The sequence below is a fragment of the Hyperoodon ampullatus genome, assembly GCF_949752795.1.
Source record: "Hyperoodon ampullatus genome assembly, chromosome: X".
Taxonomy (NCBI): Eukaryota; Metazoa; Chordata; class Mammalia; order Artiodactyla; family Ziphiidae; genus Hyperoodon; species Hyperoodon ampullatus.
The window spans coordinates 67,673,240-67,696,853 of record NC_136913.1 but is presented as its reverse complement, the minus strand read 5'-3'; the positions used below and the strand labels follow the sequence as shown (position 1 = coordinate 67,696,853).

The 23,614-nt window shown below is 34.6% G+C and overlaps 1 protein-coding gene across 1 annotated transcript; it reads right to left on the bottom strand.

The window, feature by feature from the left end:
* Positions 1–14,688: 14,688 nt before the first annotated feature.
* Positions 14,689–15,861, bottom strand: TENT5D (terminal nucleotidyltransferase 5D; the record flags this gene model as incomplete). Its single annotated transcript, XM_079727196.1, has 1 exon — positions 14,689–15,861. The coding sequence occupies one exon, from the start codon at positions 15,859–15,861 to the stop codon at positions 14,689–14,691; it is 1,173 nt and encodes a 390-aa protein (XP_079583322.1).
* Positions 15,862–23,614: the final 7,753 nt, after the last annotated feature.

Below are 23,614 nucleotides of genomic sequence, written 5' to 3'. Positions count from 1 at the left end.
TCAGTTAGAACTATATAATGAGCAATAACATGGCTAAAAAAAACCCTAATCTGACTTAACATTAATTGGAGTTAACATATGGTCAACATGAAAGCAAAGATGCACATTTTGATGGGTTAAGAAGTCATCTAGAGAGGAGCTTCAAGATGGCGGAAGAGTAAGATGTGGAGATCAACTTCCTCCCCACAAATATATCAGAAATACATCTACATGTGGAACAACTCATACAGAACACACACTGAACACTGGCAGAAGACCTCAGACCTCCCAAAAGGCAAGAAACTCCCCACGTACCTGGGTAGAGCAAAAGAAAAAAGACTAAACAGAGACAAAAGAATAGGGACGGGACCTGCACCAGTGGGAGGGAGCTGTGAAGGAGGAAAGGTTTCCACACACTAGGAAGCCACTTCTCGGGCAGAGACTGCGGGTGGCGGAAGGGGGAAGATTTGGAGCCACGGAGGAGAGCGCAGTAACAGGGGTGCGGAGGGCAAAGCGAAGGGATTCCCGAACAAAGAATCAGTGCCGACCAGCACTCACCAGCCCAAGAGGCTTGTCTGCTCACCCGCCGGGGCAGGCGGGGCTGGGAGCTGAGGCTCGGGCTTCGGAGCTCAGATCCCAGGGAACGGACTGGGGTTGGCGGCATAAACACAGCCTGAAGGGGTTAGTGCACCACAGCTAGCCGGGAGGGAGTCTGGGAAAAAGTCTGGAACTGCCTGAGAGACAATAGAATTTTTCTTGCCTCTTTGTTTCCTGGTTCACGAGGAGAGGGGTTAAGAGTGCCACTTAAATGAGCTCCAGAGATGGGTGTGGGGCGTGGCTATCAGCGTGGACCCCAGAGATGGGCATGAGACGTTAAGGCTGCTGCTGCAGTCAACAAGAAGCCTGTGAGCAAGCAATGGTCACTATCCACCACCTCCCCTCCCAGGAGCCTGTGCAGCCCACCACTGCTAGGGTCCCGTGATCCAGGGACAACTCCCCTGAGAGAAAACATGGTGCGCCTCATGCTGGTGCAACATCACACCAGCCTCTGCCGCCACAGGCTCACCCTGCACTCCGTACCCCACCCTCCCCCCGGCCGGAGTGAGCCAGAGCCTCTGAAGCAGCTGCTCCTTTAACGCTGTCCTGTCTGAGTGGGGAACAGACACCTTCAGGGGACCTAAATGCAGTGGCGGGGCCAAACGCAAACCTGAACCACAGGAGCTGTGCGAACAAAGAAGAGAAAGGGAAATCTCTCCAACCAGCCTCAGGAGCAGCGGATTAAATCTCCACAATCAACTTGAAGTACCCTGCATCTGTGGAATACCTGAGTAGACAACAAATCATCCCAAATTGAGGAGGTGGACTTTGGGAGCAACAATATATTTTTTTCCCTTTTTCTCTTTTTGTGAGTGTTCATGTGTATGATTCTGTGTGTGATTTTGTTTGTATAGCTTTGTTTTTACCATTTGTCCTAGGGTTCTGTTTGTCCTTTTTTTTTTTGTATTTTGGGATTTTTGTTTGTTTCTTTGTTTTTAGTACAGTTCTTTAGCGCTTGTTATTATTGGTGGATTTGTTTTTTGGTTTGGTTGCTCTTTTCTTTCTTTCTTTTTCATTACTTTTCAAATATTTTAATAATTATTTTTTACTTTAATAACTTTTACCTTATTTTATATCATTCCATATTATTTTATTTTACTTTATTTTATTTTATCTTCTTTCTTTCTTTCTTCCTTTTTTTCTGACTTTTATTCTGAGCAGTGTGGATGACAGGCTCTTGGTACTCCAGCCAGGTGTCAGGGCTGTGCCTTTGAGGTGGGAGAGTCAAGTCAGGATATTGGTCCACCAGAGACCTCCCAACTCCACATAACATCAAATGGCGAAAATCTCTGAGAGATCTACATCTAAACTGCAAGAGCAAGTTCCACTCAACGACCTGAAAGCTACAGTGCTGGACACCCTATGCCAGACAACTAGAAAGACAGGAACACAGCCCCAACCATTAGAAGAGAGGCTGCCTAAAATCTTAATAAGGTCACAGACACCCCAAAACACAACACCAGTTGTGGACCTGCCCACCAGAAAGACAAGATCCAGGCTCATCCACCAGAACACAGGCACTGGTCCCCTCCACCAGGAAGCCTACACAACCAACTGAACCAACCTCAGCCACTGGGGGCAGACATCAAAAACAACGGGGAATACGAACCTGCAGCCTGCGAAAAGGAGACCCCAAACATAGTAAGTTAAGCAAAATGAGAAGACAGAGAAACACACAGCACATGAAGGAGCAAGGTAAAAACCCAGCAGAACTAACAAATGAAGAGGAAAGAGGCAGTGCACCTGAGAAAGTATTCAGAATAATGATAGTAAAGATGGACCAATACCTTGGAAATAATTCCAAGAGTGGAGAAAATACAAGAAACGTTTAACAAGGACCTAGAAGAACTAAAGAGCAAACAAACAGTGATGAATAGAACAATAACTGAAATCAAAAATTCTCTAGAAGGGATCAATAGCAGAATAACTGAAGCAGAAGAACAGATAACTGACCTGGAAGATAAAATAGTGGAAATAACTACTGCAGAGCAGAACAAAGAAAAGAGAATGAAAAGAATTGTGGACAGTCTCAGAGATCTCTGGGAAAACACTAAATGCACCAACATTCGAATTATAGGAGTCCCAGAAGAAGAAGAGGAAAAGAAAGGGACTGAGAAAATATTTGAATACATTATAGTTGAAAACTTCCCTAATATGGGAAAGGAAATATTTAATCAAATCCAGGAGGCACAGAGAGTCCCATATAGGATAAATCTAAGTAGAAACACGCCAAGACACATATTAATCAAACTATCAAAAATTAAATACAAAGAAAAAATATTAAAAGCAGCAAGGGAAAAACAACAAATAACATACAAGGAGATCTACATAAGGTTAACAGCTGAACTTTCAACAGAAACTCTGCAATCCAGAAAGGAGTGGCAGGACATATTTAAGTGAAGAAAGGGAAAAACCTACAACCAAGATTACTCTACCCAGCAAGGATCTCATTCAGATTTGACAGAGAAATGAAAACCTTTACAGTCATGTGAAAGCTAAGAGAATTCAGCACCACCAAACCAGCTTTACAACAAATGCTAAAGGAACTTCCCTAGGCAGGAAACAGAAGAGAAGGAAAAGACCTACAATAAGAAACCCAAAACAACTGAGAAAATAGGAACATACATATTGATAATTACCTTAAATATAAATGGATTAAATGCTCCAAACAAAAGACATAGACTGGCTGAATGAATACGAAAAAAAGACCCATATATATGCTGTCTACAAGAGACCCACTTCAGACCTAGGGACACATACACACTGATAGTGAGGGGAGGGAATAATATATCCCATGCAAATGGAAATCAAAAGAAAGCTGGAGTAGCAATTCTCATATCACACAAAATAGATTTTAAAAGAAAGACTATTACAAGAGACAAAGAAGGATACTACATAATGATGAAGGGATCAATCCAAGAAGAAGATATAACAATTGTAAATATTTACACACCCAACATAGGAGTGCCTGAATACATGATGCAAATACTAACAGCCATAAAATGGGAAATTGACAGTAACACATTCATAGTAGGGGATTTTAACACCCCACTTTCACCATTGGACAGATAATCCAAAAGGAAAATAAATAAAGAAACACAAGCTTTAAATGATACATTAAAAAAGGTGAACTTAATTGATATTTATAGGACATTCCAACCAAAACAAGAGAATACACTTTCTTCCCAAGTGTTCATGGAACATTCTCCAGGATAGATCATATCCTGGGTCACAAATCAAGCCTTGGTGAATTTAAGAAAATTCAAATCATATCAAGTACCTTTTCTGACAACAATGCTATGAGACTAGATATCAATTACAGGACAAAATCTGTAAAAAATACAGACACATGGAGGCTAAACAATACACTACTTAATAACCAAGAGATCACTGAAGAAATCAAAGAGGAAATCAAAAAAACACCTAGAAACAAATGACAATGAAAACACGATGACACAAAACCTATGGGATGTAGCAAAAACATTTCTAAGAGGGAAGTTTATAGCAGTACAATCCTACCTTAAGAAACAAGTAACATCTCAAATAAAGAACCTATCCTTACTCCTAAAGTAATTAGAGAAAGAACAACAACAACAACAACAACAACAACAAAACAAAGTTAGCAGAAGGAAAGAAATAATAAAGATCAGATCAGAAATAAATGATAAAGAAATGAAGGAAATCATAGCAAAGACCAAAAAAAATAAAACTTGGTTCTTTGAGAAGATAAACAAAATTGAGGAATCATTAGCCAGATGCATCAAGAAAAAAAGGGAGAACTCTCAAATCAATAGAATTAAAAATGAAAAAGGAGAAGTAACAACTGACACTGCAGAAATAGAAGGGATCATGAGAGATTACTATAAGCAAATATATGCCAATAAAATGGACAACCTGGAAGAAATGGACAAATTCTTAGAAATGCACAACCTTCCGAGACTGAACCAGGAAGAAATACAAAATATGAGCAGACCAATCACAAGCACTGAAATTGAAACTGTGATTAAAAATCTTCCAACAAACAAAAGCCCAGGACCGGATGGCTCCACAGGCGAATTCTATCAAACATTTAGAGAAGAGCTAACATCTATCCTTCTTAAACTCTTCCAAAATATAGCAGAGGGAGGAACACTCCCAGACTCATTCTACAAGGCCACCATTACCCTGATACCAAAACCAGACAAAGATGCCACAAAGAATGAAAACTACAGGCCAATATCACTGCTTAACATAGATGCAAAACTCCTCAACAAAATACTAGCAAACAGAATCCAACAGCACATTAAAAGATCAGACACCATGATCAAGTGGGGTTTATTCCAGGAATGCAAGGATTCCTCAATATACGCAAATCAATCAATGTGATACACCATACTAACAAATTGAAGGAGAAAAACCATATGATCATCTCGATATCTGCAGAGAAAGCTTTCGACAAATTTCAACACGCATTGATGATAAAAACCCTCCAGAAAGCAGGCAAGAGGGAACTTAACATAATACAGGCTATATATGACAAATGCACAGCCAACATCATCCTCAACGGTGAAAAACTGAAACCATTTCCACTATGATCAGGAACAAGACAAGGTTTCCCACTCTCACCAGCCTTATTCAACATAGTTTTGGAAGTTTTAGCCACAGCAATCAGAGAAAAAAAAAGAAATAAAAGGAATCCAAATCGGAAAAGAAGATGTAAAGCTGTCACTGTTTGCAGATGACATGACACAATACATAGAGAATCCTAAAAATGCTACCAGAAAGCTACTACAACTAATCATGGAATTTGGTAAAGTAGCAGGATACAAAATTAATTCAGATAAATATCTTGCATTCCTATACACAAATGATGAAATATCTGAAAATGAAATTAAGAAAACACTCCCATTTACCATTGCAACAAAAAGAATAAAATACCTAGGAGTAAACCTACCTAAGGAGACAAAAGCCCTGCATGCAGAAAATTATGACACTGATGAAAGAAATTAATGATGATACAAATAGATGGAGACATACACCATGTTCTTGGATTGGAAGAATCAACATTGTGAAAATGATTATATGACCCAAAGGAATCTATAGATTCAATGCAATCCCTCTCAAATTACCACTGGCATATTTCACAAAACTAGAACAAAAATTTTCACAATTTGTATGGAAACACAAAAGACCCCGAATAGCAAAAACAATCTTGAGAAAGAAAAACTGAGCTGGAGGAATCAGTCTCCTTGACTGCAGACTATACTACAAAGCAACATTAATCAAGAGAGTATGGCACTGGCACAAAAACAGAAATGTAGATCAATGGAACAGGATAGAAAGCCCAGACATAAACCCAGACACTTATGGTCACCTTAATTTTGATAAAGGAGGCAAGAGTATGCAATGGAGAAAAGACAGTCTCTTCAATAAGTGGTGCTGGAAAAACTGGAGAGCTACATGTAAAAGAATGAAATTAGAACACTCCCTAACACCATACACAAAAATATACTCAAAATGTATTAAAGACCTAAATGTAAGGCCAGATACTATCAAACTCTTAGAGGAAAACATAGGCAGAACACTCTATGACATAAATCACAGCAAGATCCTTTTTGAACAACCTCCTAGAGAAATGGAAATAAAAACAAAATTTAACAAATGGGACCTAATGAAACTTAAAAGCTTTTGCACAGCAAAGGAAAACATAAACATGATGAAAAGACAACCCTCAGAATGTGAGAAAATATTTGCAAATGAAGCCACTGAAAAAGGATTAATCTCCAAATTTGACAAACAGCTCATGCAGCTCAATATCAAAAACAAAAAAAAAAAAACCCAATCCAAAAATAGGCAGAAGCCCTAAAGAGACATTTCTCCAAAGAAGATATGCAGATTGCCAACAAACACATGAAAGAGTGCTCAACATCATTAATCATTAGAGAAATGGAAATCAAAGCTACAATGAGATATCATCTCACACCAGTCAGAATGACCATCTTCAAAAAATCTACAAACATTAAGTGCTGGAGAGGGTGTGGAGAAAAGGGAACCCTCTTACACTGTTGGTGGGAAGGTAAATTGATAGTCACTATGGAGAACATATGGAGGTTACTTAAAAAAACTAAAAATAGAATTACCATACGACCCAGCAATCCCACTACTGGGCATATACCCTGAGAAACCATCATTCAAAAAGAGTCATGTACCACAACGATCATTGCAGCTCTATTTACAATAGCCAGGACATGGAAGCAACCTAAGTGTCCATCAACAGATGAATGGATAAAGAAGATGTGGCACATATATACAATGGAATATTACTCAACCATATAAAGAAATGAAATTGAGTTATTTGTAGTGAGGTGGATGGAACTAGAGTGTGTCATACACAGTGAAGTAAATCAGAAAGAGAAAAACAAATACCGTATGCTAACACATATATATGGAATCTAAAAAAAAATTTGTAATGAGGAATCTAGGGGCAAGTCGGGAATAAAAACGCAGACTTACTAGAGAATGGTCCTGAGGACACGGGGAGGGGAAGGGTCAGCTGGGACAAAGTGAGAGAGTGGCATGGGCATATATACACTACCAAATGTAAAACTGATAGTTAGTGGGCAGCATCCACATAGCATAGGGAGATAAGCTCGGTGATTTGTGACCAACTAGAGGGGTGGGTTAGGGTGTATGGGAGGGAGGGATACACAAGAGGGAAGAGATATGGGGATATATGTATGTGTATAACTGGTTCACTTTGTTATAAAGCAGAAACGAACACACCATTGTAAAGCAATTATACTCCAATAAAGATGTTTAAATAATGCACATTTCACTCAGTTCTGGACATTCCCATCATCTCTTAGACACTCCATTAATACTCTTGAAATTTTCATTTACAGAAACACAGTAATTTCTTAAGAACACTTCAAAAATTTTGCAGTAAGAGATTAAAATTGGTGGTGTGAACCATAATGCTAAAAAGGTACCTAAAACATTTGTATTAATAAGGCTATAATTATATTCACTGCTTTCCTAAAATGCTGAAATATTTAATGTTAAAATGTAGGTCTGTCTTGAAGTCGTGTACGAAATCATATCAATAATTTTCCTGGGTGCTGGGCAATTATTTTGATGTTTCTATTTCATTTCCCACTCAGTGATTACAAGTCCTTTCACTGATATTTTCTTTAATGCTAAACAATTGGATTTGAATTAGCTGAAACCTAAAACACATCTTTAAGATAAATGCTTATAGATTCAATTTGTTTGCTAAGCTTTCAAAGCTTTCTTTTAATTTTAAATTTATTCTTTATTGGATTAATTGTTTTATATCTAGTGAAATGATATTGTAGGATTTTTTCATATCTAATAGTTATTTTTGGTCTGATCTCTGTGGGATAATTTCAGTTATTGAATGACTTGGATCATAAAAATTTAGGTTCACTTTTCCTTGTTCATTACTTAATGATATGTTTCTGGTCTGAATTATCTTGGTAATTACCTAAATTCTTTGTTTTGTAGGTTGAGACACTCATTTAACATCCAGAAGAATGTTAAAGCTTTCTTCTTGCTCATGCTTTTCCAACTAGAAGAAAGTCACTAATACCAATTCCACTCAGTCTAAACAGGGACTACGTGAGATGAAACAATTAGCCACAACTTGTCAAAGGGAACTTTATTTTTCAATTAAATCTAGTAGCAGTGTGTGGGTTAATGTAGATTTATGTATTAAAGTACATATATGGGATTTGTTTTAAAATGGCAGAATATATTTATTTAAAAAGCAAGTAAGAGTTTGCTATATTTTAGCATGTCATTTGTAAACTGGGAACTTAAAGACAAATTGGAAAAGATAGTCATAGGACAATACTATCAAATCATGATGGATTGAAACCTGTGGAATGAAGATAATCCAACAGGTTATTTCCAATATTTATTGGAAAATGCTTAATATTTTTGAGTGAAATACATAAAATATACTAAAATTTTTCAATAAATGTGATACTGCATTATAATTAATGAAGGTGAATCATCTTAATAGTTTTATATTTTAACATAGCATTAATTCTATAAGAATTTTAAAATTTTATAAGTTTGTATACTTTTAAATATAATTTTATGCATTAAATCTAAATTGATACGGGGTTTTGATTTTAAAACAGTCTAATTGGTTTGACATAAATTTTTTACATGTACTAATTAAAATGCAACTTCTCATCTAACTTTAAAAAATTCTCAAGAATTATATAAGAGCACATAACAATGTTTAAAATAATGTTGACCATTTCTTACTAAAAACGTTAGTTTATAATTTATTCCAGTCTGAACTCTGAATGATTCAGTAAGCCATGTAAGTGATTTCTTCACATTTAGTTGCTTAGAATTCCAGGGTTCTTAAAGAACTGAAAAGTGTGCGTTTATCTCTAGAATCATGGCCTTTGAATCAAAGTGTTGTTAGTATATCCTAGTTAAGAGACATCTTGAAAAATCAGAGATCCTAAAATTGGATTCTCCACAAAGCACATATGAAAACTTTATTGTCTAAAATGGGACCATCTACCATCACAATCCTACTTGAGTCAATAATTCTGATATTTCCAGGCTCTCCTCTCACTAAGAACTAAACTTGGAACAGTGCCATTTTATCTTTTGGTAATATAAACAGTAATAAATTGCCCCTAGACTTCATTTCTTTGCATCTTATCACTGTGAGCACAGAAAGATGTCATTTTTGTAAATGAGGAGAAGGTAGAAGAAAAACTGCAGGAATTAAAAACTTGTCGGGAAATGTGCCCCCTTTTGTAAACTGTCAGGAATACAAAATTTTTATATCTCTTATTCAGAGGTACACTCCTTGACTAAGTAAACATTTACTGAATTTCATATGAGTCTATTGAAGCATATTAAATATAGTTTTCTACATTTCTAAAGCACATAACCTCCCTGCCATGGTTTCTATTTCTGTACATATATTATTTACCTAGAAGATGATGCCTTTTATTTTAAAAATGTATTTAGGTGCGTTTAAAAGAAGCAGATTTTTCACCTTAAAAACTGTTAATTTACATTTTTTACCTGCTGACACTATCTGAAAGAATTTTACCTGTTAATAAATCTGGAGGAATTGCAATGAGGCAATAGTTATTTGGCGTTCACTGTCTGAGCAACCATTGCTTTTTGGAGGCATTTAATCCTAAGTGTCCCAAAGCTACCCTAGAAAACTTACAAAACAGTAAAGAAAATAATTTTTGTAAAAATCATTTTGTTCAAGGAGGTCACTTGTAAGGCTTAAGGAACATTATTTTCAATCCTCCTTATTCAAATATCCACTAATATATGTTTGGGTTGACTGTTCAATTTTATTGGGGGAAGGTGAACATTTGTAAAAAAATTTTAAGCAGAAATTTTAAACCTCAATGGCTAATACCGGTTTTTATTTTAAAGAAACATTTTAGAAGTTAGTACAAATGTATGGAATTCCCTTTCTAACTCTAGTTTTACAAGCTGAAGATATTACAATATTATTTTTTCATTTGGGATTGAAGCCACACTCTATATAGAAAAGTGTTTGTTTTAAATATTGTCCTATGATAAAAGTAAAATTGCTGAATTAGATAGTAGTCTGAACCTCATACCACTCTCTACTGTCATTTTCATGGTGACCAAATCTGCCCTACTGTTTCTCCAGGGCTGCACCAGTGCTGAAACAGGATTCAATCTTAGGTTTCTGGGTTCTCTAGTTGAGCCAAAGGACCAACTGTGACTTGGTCATACTTTATTTATAAGGAAAATTGACTACTTATTAGAATTTTAAAGAATGGTTCAAATACTATCACCAGTCTAGAATGTATAAAATGTAAATTTTCATAAATCATCATGAAACTACTTGAGTTGGATTGAACAGGGCTAGTCAATCCATCACTTTTAACTAGGAGTCATGAGAGATAATTTTGCCAAGAGGGCCCTCTCAAGATATTTCTCTCTTGGGAAAGCTGCTTATGCATTTATAGGGGTTAACATCTTGGCCATAAAGTACTGAGAGGTATATCAATATAGTATTATTTTTCTAGAATAGGGAGTTTGATTTGTTTTTATTTTGAAGGGTCATAAAAAGCACATGTATTGGGTTGGCCAAAAAGTTCGTTTGGGTTATACCATAAGATGGTACCAAAAACCCGAATGAACTTTTTGGCCAACCCAATACAACGAAGTCATTTATAAATTTTCTGTTGCTATTTTAAGGGCTAAATCTAAACAGAAATGGTTTCTGTTGCTGTTTCAACCACTAATACAATCCATGTAGACACAACAACTGTGTGAAAAATAACGTTACAGTTCCCCATATTAAAGCAAAGCAAAACAAAAAGTACAATGAGTTGAGCTTAAAGGTCACCTGTTACATGTTAAATTGGTTTCCAGATAGCATATATTCAAAATTGTATATTTTGCTCAAACTCAAAAAATTCAGGGAAAACTGTTTCCTTAAGAAAGTACTTAAGAGCTGATGTTCCAACAAATTAGCTGCCTCCAATTACACATGCTGAAAATATGTTCATAAATGAAGCAGTGGATTAGCAATACAATTTCCTATACTTATTACATAAATTTTATCATTATACCATATAAAATAGAACCACTAAAATAATAGCAGAACTGAAAACAAAACATTAATGTATTTCTTTTATAATGGTACAGCAAATGAATCCCAAAGCAGGTTAAAATGTTGGGTTTTATGCCTTGCCAAAATGGACTTCATGAGAATGTTTACCAAACTGTAGTCCCACATATCTCCCAATTCTGTTGTAATGTTAATTTACAGAGTTACTCATTTAAAAAAAATCTATTATAAATGGAACTGCTGTATTCATATATTGATATAATTTTGAAAAGCATTACAATCTTTAAACTTCAAAATTTTTCTCAATTATACACTTTAATTTATATTTTTTAAATTGGGTGAATATTTTCAGATAATAGATCCATTGAATGAAATGAGTTTTAATCAGATCTCAGGCATTTTGCATATTGATATCTTTATCAATGTCTAAAACAAAAAGGTGGCTAAAGGCAAATTTTAAAATTGCTTTAATTTGGAGGTATTTTAATAGAGCCTTTCTGAGATAATATAAAAAATGGAATTTGGGCCCAGGAGCTTTCCCAATTTTTTAAAAGATATTCACAACTTTTCTAGCTCTGATAATTTGTCTTTAATTTAGCTGGGCTCTCATTTAAAACAATACTTAATCCTTCTCTTCAGTTTTCTTTGACTAAACTGGACATCAGTCACTATTAGAATAACTGAATTTAAAAGTTACAAATACTCTAGTAGTAAAACTTTGATAATAACATGTGAATATTGGTGAAATGCAAGAATATTTTAGTTTTTAAAAATATGTACCAATAACTGACACCAAATATGTCCCACTGATATGAATGCTAGAAGTATATCAAAAGGTTTTTTTCTTTTTTTTTTTTTTTGGTTTTGGTTAGGTTTCTGGAGGGAAAAAACAAAAAACAAAAACAAAAAAACCCTCCTGAGCCAAGTTTCAGTCTTGAATTGTATAAAATAAAATAAGAAAAGACAGCATCATTTCTCTCTTTTAATGGGATGACATGCTATAGAGTTATATTTTTAACTAACTTCTATTAGCTCCTTTAGGACAAGAGGCTAGCACTCATTTCCTTATAAAAAAAACAAAAAAAAAAACCCCAAAAAACATTTTCCATTTATTATCCTAATGAACAGAATGAGATAATACTGCTTCTCAACCCAACTAGCCTAATCTTGGAGAGATATTCATACACTATAGAAGATAAATGTTTTTCTGCTTGAGTTGGGAGCAAAGAGGACAGCCTAGCTTGATGATGGTATTGACAGAAAGAAAGCCATGATAGATAAAGCTATAGCTTTCTCTTTAGTGATATCATTCCCTTCAACAAGTTTGGATCCTCTCTCTTGAGAAAAATCTGAACTTTTTAAATGCCAATTCTGAGCTTCTTTGCTATAATGGAAACACATGCTTGACATGGTAGGAGGAAGCATATAGCTTTCAGGCCATTTTCCCAGCAGGAGAATACCATAGGGGATTTGCTTTTTAGGGAAGGAGTTCAAATTCTCAAAAGGACCAAAGGAAACTAAGGGAGCACATGGGTGATAAGATGTTTCCAAATAGCTTCAAAATTCTGCTATTCAGCATAAAAATGCTACTCTGGAAAATACTGAACCTTTACCCCTGACTCATCACTATCATAGTTCTTTTATTCTTAAATACTTTTCCTATATCTTTTGTAATGTTTTTGGTACTGTTAATACAGCATAAAATCCTTCAGTTTTATGTAGAAGCACTCTCATTGATATGGGGATAAATGTATATGTATAACTGATTCACTTTGTTATAAAGCAGAAACTAACACACCATTGTAAAGCAATTATGCTCCAATAAAGATGTTAAAATAAAAAAGACGCACTCTCATTAACTGAAAAATAAACAGTATAATTAGGGCAGAAAGATCAATCATTTTTAGCCAATACATTATGCTGATAGATGACTGAATTTTCTCTTTAATATAGCATTTTAAAATTCTTTATTTGTTCCAAGCAAGGAAGTGAATCCATACAATGTTTAAAAGCTTCACAGTTATGATACATATATAGTATATATATATATATATAACATTTCATACATATTGGTTATTTGAAAATGCCATCTTTGGTGTACTTCTTTTGTCCAATACTGTAATATAGAGAAGACAGATTAAGCACAGTCTATAAGTGACAAATTCTCAGAATATGCCCGTTGGATCATGTTGTGATGGAAAACCTTGTGACGGTCAATGAAAACTGAGATGGAAATTCATAAAAAAATCAGAAGCAAGTAAAAATAGTGAAGTTATCTGATGGTCTTATCTATATTCATTCAGGACAGCTCCTCCCCTTCTGTCATCCCAGGTAATATTGGTCATGGATTATTTTCTTCATTACAGGAGGAAAATACAGTTTTAATCCCACTGGGAGATTTGCTAGCTGCATATCTGATGTCGTGAGTAGATATTCAGATATATGATGAACATATATAATTGTTGAATAAATTATAGAGTTATGCAAAATCTCACATGAGGAGGCACTTTAGTGTCGTGTTAGAAACTGATCTTTGGTAAAGGCAAGATGGAAAAAAGCCTCATTTAGTAATGATGAAAATATTTTCAGTTACTAACACTGAACGTTTCCACATATTAAGATGTTGGTCAAGTCGGTCATAAAAATGGTAAATGCAATAGCTAAAAACCTCTGCCTACTTTTTGCTGTTTGACATGTAGAGTCTCTTTTTAACAGATGATGATAGAAAACTTTCACATTCAGAGTTGGTCATTTTCATTCTTTTCAACTTGTTTGGGGGAAAATGAAGAAATCTGTATAAGTGGTCACAGTATTGGCTGTCCAGCTGGACAGTACTATTCTTCAGATCCACAAGTCAACTTATTTGATAGTTGATAAATTACTAATGGCCAGTGTTTTCAAGAATAATTTTTTCAGTGTTCCTTCAAATTATAGTAGGATTTTGTATCTAACCCAGTTCAATTGAGAAACAAAATATATGCTTACAAAGTCCAGGGTTTAATATCTTCTGAATCTGTTGTCTTTGAAATTAGGCATTTTTGTTAGGTATTGAAAATTCATTGATGGTAATATTCACTAGCAAAAAATGAAGTAAAGGTAACAAAGGAATTGACTGAATATAAAAATTTTTGCACTGGTCTTTACTGTACATCTGGATTTTAAAATATGAGTCTGTTATTTTATATTTTAATCCAAGATGCAGGCATCTCTAATGTATTTGTCATAGAAAATTTGAAAGTCATAAGTAGTCAGTCAGACTTGAAAATCATTTTGTGGTCCACAACATTTGAAAGTTGTTATAGCTAATTGATAACATTTGAAAATCATTTAAAGAGGTCATTTCACAGATGATATTGTATTTACTGTGATGGTTTAAGCTATAATTGATGAAAAATTGTTGGTAACTGCATAAAAATAAAAATAGAGCTTAAATTTTATGGAAGTTGGAAACTTGCTTTTAAGAGGTGTTTAATTAAAGCAAAGTTTCTACTGTGTGTGTGTGTGGTTTTTTTTTAAGCCATACTATCTGGCACATGAAAGTGCAGTGGGTGGTATGGCTGAAACAATGTAGGTGGTGGTACAGATGTTACATAATACGTAGGGGACCCTCCCCAAGCAGCAAAGTATGGAGAAGGCAGATAAAAGCAAGTTACCTCGCCTGCATTAGGTAGGATATTCTGTTCTCCAAGTACTTTTAAAGCCATAAGGGTGATCATATTGAGGGTCTGTCTTCTTTTATCACCCATGGGGAAAACAGTGCTTTCATTCACAACTCCATGCAAGATCATGAGGTAGTCATATTTGCTCTTTTCTTCACCTCTGAAATGGTTGTAGAGGTATGATTCAATCCTCTTTTGCTGTTCTGCTACATCAGGAAAATCAATGAAGAATCTAGAACACATATAACGTTCTAGGGTCTTGATTTCTGCTTCACAAGCTGGCTTAAAGTTATGAACCAGCAAGTTACTGTATTTCAGAAGGCCACCACCTCTAATTTCTTCAGGTTTTCTGGTAGATATAAGCTTGTGCTTCAAGTGTGTCATTGCTTCTTGGAAGTCTCCATACTTGCTTTCAGCTACCACAACAGGATATAATTCTTTGGTTAGCTTACCACTTTTGTCACTGTAGAAATCTAACATGGGATCCAGGACAATTTGAAAGGAATCTACACTAAATTCAAATTGTCGTCTGAGTGAATTCACAAATGCTAGCTCTATATTCTTCCCAGTGTTATTTGAAAGAGAGATGAGACTCCAGTGATCATCCTTATCGCAAACTTTGACCATCTTCTGCACGTAAGCCTCTTTCAGAATCTTTAGGGTGATATTTTCCTTTTTTACATCTTTTGGTAAAAAGCTGAGTAGGCAACCTAGAACTACATCCTTAACAAGCTGAAATTCTTGATCACTTGGTAGTTCAATACCAAACATAACATCCAGATCCTTATGGCTCATGTCATTGTGTTTTGCAAGTATGTAACTTGCTGTGGAACCATTCAATCGGGTATCTTTAACAATAATTCCTTGCTCTATCAGTTGACCTGTCACAACATGAATGATATCTTTCGGTTTTACCTCCAATGTGGGGAAATTCCCCCTTCCATGAATTGGAATTACTTCATTTAACACTTGATGCAGTGTTATAACTTGATCCCAAGTGAGATAGCTGAATCTGATATCAGACATTATGAAGTCAGTAGGTCAACTAGAAAGTAAGCAAAATATTGAGAAGAAATTTAGCATCTTGAAATCAGTGTTATAGCTAAAGCATATGAAAAATAAACAATAGACTTACCTGCAACATAAATCAAACTAATACTAGGCAGTAAATTATCAATGTATCTAATTGTGTTCAAATCTATAAGTGAAATAAAAGCCACTATGATTATATCAAAATTGTTAGATTGATTGGTGCATGTAAACAGACATTCTCAGGGATTTGTTAGAGTTGGAATTATTTTTGATGTGAAACGGTGGCCTTTCTCAATCTTTCCTCATGTAAATACTATAACAAGTATATTTGTTTGGTGGTATAAATTTTGTTCATGAGATAATCAGAGCACATAATTGAGGTTAACTGTCATGAATTTAAAGTGAGATCAGATAGCATGTCTGTGTGTGGTAGACCCAATTGACTGAACAGCATAATGTTTAAAAGCAATATATAGCATCTTTAATCCAAAAGCATCAGATCATTCTATTATTAAATTTCATATATATTACTACTCTCATTTTAAAGAATGTTACTTAAGTCCATTATTAGATTATTAATTCCTTGAATTGCTTGAGGATAAGGAGAGTACTTAATGCAACACCTCCTCTATGTTCCTGGTAGCCCTTAAAGAAATGTTGGTTAAAGGAAATAATGAATGTCATTTTAAAATAGAAAACAAATAGTATTACTAAATTTGTCTCCAAAATGAGAGCAAGAATATACAAAAGCATAAGATTCCTGATTTTTAAAAAAATGTTTTCTGCAGATGTGTAATATGACATGCTCAGAAAATTTTACAGTTGGGGGAGTATTAGGAAGCTAAAATTATAGACACTATAAATATAATTAAATATAATTAAACTATTATATAATTAGGTAAAATTACAGTTATTACATGGATCTTCAAATACTCTTAAGCTATTTAAGCAATAAATCTAGTAAATAAAATTCATTATGGATGTAGCTTTGGGTTTAGGCACTCTTTCCTGAATTCCAGAAATAAAAATTATATAAAGCTTAAGACAGATTTGTATAGATAGTATTCATAATTTGCTTATCTAGAGAGCCATTAGAACAGAATCTAAATATTTAGAATTTGGTGTTGTATATTTCTATATTTCCCCAGTAGAACTTGAGCAAAGAGAATCATCTTATTTCACATCTGTAGAACCAACTTTGACAGCCCAAGAATTTTGCAAAAGGCCAATTAAGCAATGGCAGATCTGTCAGTGAGAAGGCTAAACCTATTTTGTTTCTCTATATCAAATCCCCATGTATATGAATTAGAGTATTTATATTTATTATGTGATGAAATGGCCCACATAATGTGCTGTGTGTTTCATTTTAAGCCACATTAATTGCCAAAGTTCATACAGTTTTATCAGCTATGTCAATATCAAAATCAATCCTTAAAGATGAATGAACTGAACTGACTACACATCAGGTTGTTGTATTTTGGTCATTCATCTGTGAAGTGAAATGATCTTTATAGTGTCTTTAGGACAATGGAAATAACAAAATGCTATATGAAGGATAGAATATGCAATAAGAACTGGCATGCTTATTTTCTACTTAATTTTCCTGGAATTATCACTTAATTATTTGAAGCTAACAAAGTTTGTTATCCTCAAATTCTCCATCTGGAAAGGTAATAGTTAATAACATTGACTGGCTTCATGTAAGACTTTAGGGAGTTCAATCATTTGCCTGATAAATATTTTAGAAATATCACATATAAACTATGCAATTTTAATTATTATAGAAAAAAGTTCCCAACTTCCTTTTTAATATGCAAATTTCTTTTGCAAATGGCAATTTTATTTTCCTTAATGGCAAATTTCCTGTGTCAATATTAGCTAAAAGTTAAAAATTCAATGACCTAGGGAATTCCCTGGCGGTCCAGTGGTTAGGACTCTATGCTCTCACTGCCAAGGGCAAGGGTTCAACCCCTGGTTGTGGAACTAAGACCCCACAAGCCACGTGGTGTGGCCAAAAAACAAAATTCAATGGCCTAATCCCAGGCCTACAATCCCCATTTAAGCTATACTTCTAATCACCAATGATCTGAAAATAAAGGAGATCATTTACATTGGCATACTGACATTACTGAAGTTGCCAAATTATTTTCCATATAGAAGTTTCCAGGACCTTTATGTGCAAATAAAACCATCTAAAGATATGAATAATTTAACTATCTAATTGCCAGAATGCAGGAGTCCTTTATCAGAAAGTTACCTTTCAGATCAAGAAATCAGAAGCCTTGCTTTATATGTTGAATCTTCTCATAGATCTTAGAGGAAAGGAAGGGACATAATTTTGTTTCCTGGATAGAATCACAGTAAGATCTTGCAAAGATGAGAAAGAGGTCCAGTTTCTCCAAAGAAGACATACAAATGACCAAAAGGCACACGAAAAGATGCTCAGCATCACTAATTATTAGAGAAATACAAATCAAAACTACGAGGTATCACCTCATACTGGTCAGAACAGCCATGATCAAAAAGTCTACAAACAGTAAATGCTGGAGAAGGTGTGGAGAAAAGGGAACCATCCTACACCGTTGGAGGGAGTGTAAACTAGTACAACCACTATGAAGAACAGTGTGGATGTTCCTTAAAAAACTAAAAATAGAACTACCATATGATTCAGCAATCCCATTCCTGGGCATATATCTGGAGAAAACCATAATTTGAAAAGATACATGCACCCCAATGTCCACTGCAGCACTATTTACAATAGCAAAGACATGGAAGCCACCTAAACGTCCATCAACAGAGGAATGGATAAAGATGTTGTACATATATACAATGGAATTTTACTCAGCCATAAAAAAGAATCAAATAATGCCATTTACAACAACATGGATGGACCTAGAGATTATCATACTAAGTGAAGTAAGTCAGAGAAAGACAAGTATCATATGATATCATTCGTGTGTGGAATCTAATTTAAAAAGCGATACAAATGAACTTATTTATAAAAGAGAAACAGACTTACAGATATCGAAAACAAACTTACAGTTACTAAAGGAGAAATGTGGCGGAGAGGGATAAATCAGGAGCTTGGGATGAACATGCACATACTACTATATATAAGATAGATAACCAACAAGGACCTACTGTATAGCACAGGGAACTCTACTCAGTACTGTGTGGTAACCTATATGAGAAAAGAATCTGAAAATGAATAAATGTATGTATATGTGTAACTGAATCACTTTGCTGTACACCTGAAACTAATACAACATTGTAAATCAACTATACTCCAGTAAAATTAAAATAAAAAAAGAAAGAGGTCCAAAGTTTAACTTCACTTTATAATAGGAAAGTGGTGTAGGAAAACTGATCATAATTGTGCAACTATCTAGTTGATGCTTAATTACCTATGTTAATGATACCCAAACTTTATGGTCTTCAGAATTATCTAGAGAGCTTTAAGAAATACACAGATAGAATATTTCAGACCTAGTATATCTTGTTAAAAAAGGTAACAGTGAAGCCAACTTGCTAGGATGTGGGAAACCTGTGTCCTAGATTGAGCAATATATTACTTAATTGTTCAAAATCAGGGCTTTAAAAACCAGTTAGTACTTTTACCTTTCTTTATCTACAACTACATACAATTAATTATAAATCAAGCTTATTTTTCTATTGAATTAATACCTCATTAACAACCAAAGATTTCTGAGCCACCATCTCACTGAACACCTCTACATCTTCATGCACAGGAAATGCAAATCAGAATTTTTTAAAATAGCCTTAGGAAAATAATTATAAAAATACATCTATGATACACACATTATTATCTAGGATAACAAATCTGTGATACACACACATACACACAGACACACATATACACATATATGAGCATACAAAATATAATGAAATATATGTCAGAATGGAATAAATATGTCACATATTGATCTGAAATCTATACACACTTCCACTAATGCTCACTTCTATTAACATGGATAATCAAGATTTGAGAGTAATGTTATGCTTCTTTGGCACATCTACTATTCATTTTCACATAATGTACAATATCAATTAATGCTATAAGTACAAATTTCAAATATAACATTAAAATAATGATTTATCTTTCACGTGTAGATTATGGCTCAGCATTTAACTGTCACACCTCATACAGCAGAATCAAATACTTTATATCAAAGTCAAAAAAGTAACAAAACTTGTTGGGAAATTTGATTTGATTTGATGAACCAGAAAGCATGGCTAAATATAGACTTTGGATGACTATCATATTAGAAGTTTGAAAACTCCAACAAAGCCATCAATATTGCTTATGTTTCTGTCTTGGGTACAATACAATTCTTAGTTACTGAAAGTGTATTTATTGAGCAAGAGGTATATTTTCATGGACTAATAACTCAAATTCAAGGCAGAAATTCTTCATTAATTTGCCACATAAGCCCAAACAGAAGCCCAAAATCTGAAATTCCTAATTATTCTCCAAATATGAAGATCAGCAGTTCACTATTTTAACAGAGCATATAAATCTTGTTCTGACTTTCTGCCTTCTCACAATTTACTTATCCTTAAAGCTACCACTTTTTTACATCTAACTTAACTAATATTAGTGTATCCAACTTTAGTAAACACTGAATTCAAAACAAAGTGGTTTCCATTGTTCAGTGGGTTAAATTCACCTGGTAATGTGGGGCAAAATGAGTGAGTTGCCAAGACTTCACAAAAGACTGTGAATAGATACTCGTATAATAAAATATAATTGTTCCCCCTACCACTACTGTATGGGAAATGAACTTAGTCATCGTTTTCATATTTTATTAATATTAGAATGTTATTTTCAAAGAGAAAAAGACTTAAGATTTACTTTGGAAGGAATACTTTCAAAGATGCACTAAAGTTGAATTAATATGATGATTCAGTGGATCCTTCAGTGAAGATAAGAATTTTCATCTTATCACTAAATAAAGTCATGAATCAACCAGGAATGCAGGGAGAAAAAAAAAGTAATAATAGAGTCATTTAATAATGTTATATACAAGTAATCTGATGACTCCTGGCCAGTAGTCCTACAAATTTATATATATATATACATATATATATATATATATATATGTATATATATATATATATATACACACACACACAGATATATCACACGCACACACACACTTAGGATGCATCAGGATTACATGGAGGATCTGTAAACATAGAATTCTGGCTCCCGACTCCAGTGTTTCTTCTTCGGGTCGAAGGTAGGGCCTGAATATTTGCATTTCTACCAACTTCCCAGGTGATGTTGATGCTGCTGGTAAGAGAACCACACTTAATAATCATTAATCTAAAAGAAACTCAGAAAGAAGAGTAAAGGAACAGTAGTCCCAATAGCAATAACTAGTCCCTCATAGAATTTGACTTTCTATTGAATTTAAAGCATTGCATTGAATAATGTAGATAATTCTGATCAAAGTGAATGTTCCTTTAAACATCTAGACTTCCTATTTTTACTTTGTAACAGTCCAATATTATTTTTTCAAATAAACATTAAAGGTAATAGAAAATCTTTATAGAGTTTGTATTACAATTCTAAAATATAAATCTAACTTGTACCACTATCTATCGTAAATGATGATATATAGAAACGGACTCCTGTGCTTTAGGAACAGTTAAGACATATACACATATGCCTACATATAGATAAATGGCCGCTCCATGGCACGTGGGATCTTCCTGGACCGGGGCACGAACCCACGTCCCCTGCATCGGCAGGCGAACTCTCAACCACTGCATCACCAGGGAAGCCCGGCAAAGAGTTTTTGATCATATATATTTTACCAGTCCAAAGAAGTATTATTTGCTGACTGGAAAAAGGTGTTGGCTATTTTATCTAGTATACTGCATTTGTTTCCAAGAAAGAATGTTAATGTCTGTGAGAAATGGTAAGAAATGACAATGCAGTATTTAATTAAGCAATGGTTTACTCACAAACAACCATTATCCCTTTAAAAATACAGATACCTATTTCAGAAAAAAGTAGTATTTTTGTATATCAAGAAGAAAACATTATGATTACAAATGATATTACTTTGATGTTTCCATGTGGTATTCAATAAGATGGTAGAATACGCTTGCCAACATTCATAGTATAATGCACTAAATTAAAAGAAAATCTATGAAACAAGCATTAATCATCTCACAGAAATCTCACATTATTTTCACCCTGTGAAAAGAAAAGAGTGAAGTATTACATTAACCTAAGAGAAAACCCTTATTGATATCCGACTCATTCAAATCTGAGAGAAAATTTAATAAAATACTGACTGGGATAACAATGAACCTATAAGCCATCATGGTCAATACTTTGTGTCTGGCTCTGTGATTTAAAAAATGTAAGATGTCTACTGTTTTGTACTTTTGCCTTTCACAAATATAGTGACGTCAATCGAGTTGTTGGCTACTCAAACCATATTCTTTTTTTTTTTTTTTTTTCGGTACGCGGGCCTCTCACTGCTGTGGCCTCTCCCATTGCGGAGCACAGGCTCCGGACGCGCAGGCCCAGTGGCCATGGCTCACGGGCCCAGCCGCTCCGCGGCATGTGGGATCCTCCCCAACCGGGGCATGAACCCACGTCCCATGCATCGGCAGGTGGACCCTCAACCACTGTGCCACCAGGGAAGCCCCTAAACCATATTCTTTTGATTTAATAATTGCTGGGGAGTACAGGAGTAATTGTAGAAGGAATAAAGTATTGCAATAGCTATGTAAAAATAAATAAAATAAACCTTTTAACCAAAGTATCTTAAGTCAGGTTTGATGTTTAAAAAAAAAAATTCCCAAGACTTAAAAAAAAAAAAGAATTCCCAGCAGAAAACATTTTTTCTTGCTTGTTTATGGTGCTAACCCAAAGCACATGATACCAGTCAGAGATAATAAAAGCAGTGAAAGGCAAAGTAAGTGAGTTGATTCAAATGGGATAAAAGTGATCTCTGTAACAATAGAGAGCTCCAGTGATTTCATTGCCTGATTACAGAGAATGCAAATTAAAAGTGGAAGTCTATTTCTAATAGTCATAATATTGATAGGACTGAGATTTAAAATTAATGTACTTTTAACTCACTTTTCCTTGAAAGATGAGTATTTTGCAGTTATCACTACATACCAACAATTTATCTATATATCTCAGCTATCTTGAGTCCACAGTAATTATGCATATTTCCTTTTCTGAATGCCTACTACATCTACCTATATAATCTTAAGGCAATGCTTAGAATGACCACCAAATCCAAACAGATATCCCTTCACAGAGACAGAGATAACTCTATAGAATATTTCAGATTACAGGCACTCTTCAGAGACTTTGAGGGTTTGGTTCCAGACCACCACAATAGAGCGAATATTGGGAATTCCCTGGTGGTCCAGTGGTTAGGACTCCGTGCTCTCACTGTCAAGGGCCTGGGTTCAATCCCTGGTCAGGGAACTAAGATCCCAAAAGCTGAGTGGTGTGGCCAAAAAAAAAAGGGCGGGGGGGTCGTGAAGAAGCCACTCCTCCTTCACACTGAGGTCTTAGAGCTAGAACAGAGACAGCCATGCAGGGATAAATAAACAAAGATGTCAAGTCAAATGAGAAGCTAGGTCTGTCTTATTAAAATAAATAGATAAATAAATAAATAAAGTGAATATTGCAATAAAGTGAGTCACATAATTTTTTGGTTTCCCAGTGCATGTAAAATTTGTGTTTACA